The sequence below is a fragment of the Penaeus monodon genome, chromosome 31 (genome assembly GCF_015228065.2).
Source record: "Penaeus monodon isolate SGIC_2016 chromosome 31, NSTDA_Pmon_1, whole genome shotgun sequence".
Classification (NCBI taxonomy): domain Eukaryota; kingdom Metazoa; phylum Arthropoda; class Malacostraca; order Decapoda; family Penaeidae; genus Penaeus; species Penaeus monodon.
The window spans coordinates 17831721-17832882 of NC_051416.1; the positions used below are offsets into that span (position 1 = coordinate 17831721).

Genomic DNA, 1162 nt, shown 5'->3' on the forward strand with positions numbered 1-1162 from the left:
TATATATATATACCCCCCCCACACACACACACAAATCATATCAATAATGTTCGTTCCCAACCGTGATAACTCTTATCTCTTCTCCTTCGCCAGGTCCCACGAGGATGGTATGGGCGGCTGTGGGCGGCAAGGCAGACCTTCCGTGCAACCTTACCTCTCCCATTCGCGACGACCCCGCCCTGCTGGTCTTGTGGTACAAACAGGGTGTACATAAGCCTATATACAGGTCAGTATGTAGGTTAGGTGTTGTTTTCTTCACCTCATTCCATCTTTGCTTCTTTTTCCCTTTTCTTCCCCTCTTTGTAAGCCACGTGACTCAGAATGAAAGGAAATATCAGATTAATACGATTTCATTCGCGTGTCGTTCCGTGGAAATTAGGTTTTCATAAGGATGCGTTCACAGAGAGAGATCCTCATAGTGGTCTTTGATCCCAGAATGAAATCCTATTAAGCAAAAAAAGAAGAAAATAAGAGAAAAGGGAAACTATAAGATAATTTCACAAGGTAAATGAAAATGTTAAATGAATTGGTAATCTTATTACAACAATAACAGCCTGCATTTCCCGATTTCGCGAGGGCACACAAAAATGCAACATCCACAGTAAAGAATTTTTCCCTGATAGATTTATTCCTCCTTTCCTCGACAGACTATTTACCTTTCTTACTTTCCATTTGCTTGAGGTTGGACCGCCAATATCGGATTTACACCAAGATATAAACAGGGAATCCGATAGTGTTCAGCTCTAAAGTCTGTGTAAAGGACACAGTATCTTTGCGTGACGGCATCGACCTGTCTTTATTGGGGAATATTTTCAACAAAAGCGATATATTCCTCTGTACGCGGTACCGCCATCTTGCCCGGATCCACTAGCATAAATAAAGTCTTCGAGAGGGTTATGGACTGTGGTCACGACATCGCCGCAATATCGTTTCTCTTGCTTATGCAATCACCATTGGAGGGGGTTACAAAGATCGCAAGGACACTGTAGTCAGTGTCACGCTGTATGCGCAAGTAGAAGCTGTATCTTGGCTCGCTCGGCCATCACCATAATCATAGCCTTTACGGGTATCGCTCGGCGTCCATAACTTGTCGGCGTTAATTGCTTATTACACTCGGCGCCGATCTTAAGTGGCGATAAGCATAATGGCGCGAATTATATTT

The 1162-nt window shown here is 43.5% G+C and overlaps 1 protein-coding gene across 1 annotated transcript in view; it reads left to right on the plus strand.

Moving 5' to 3' along the window:
* Window positions 1–99: 99 nt before the first annotated feature.
* LOC119592905 overlaps window positions 100–1162 on the plus strand; it is a 6000-nt gene continuing 4937 nt past the window's right edge. The window contains exon 1 of the mRNA XM_037941797.1: window positions 100–226. Coding sequence (XP_037797725.1) covers window positions 105–226 — 122 coding nt within the window. The 5' untranslated portion in view covers window positions 100–104. The remainder of the gene's footprint in view (window positions 227–1162) is intronic.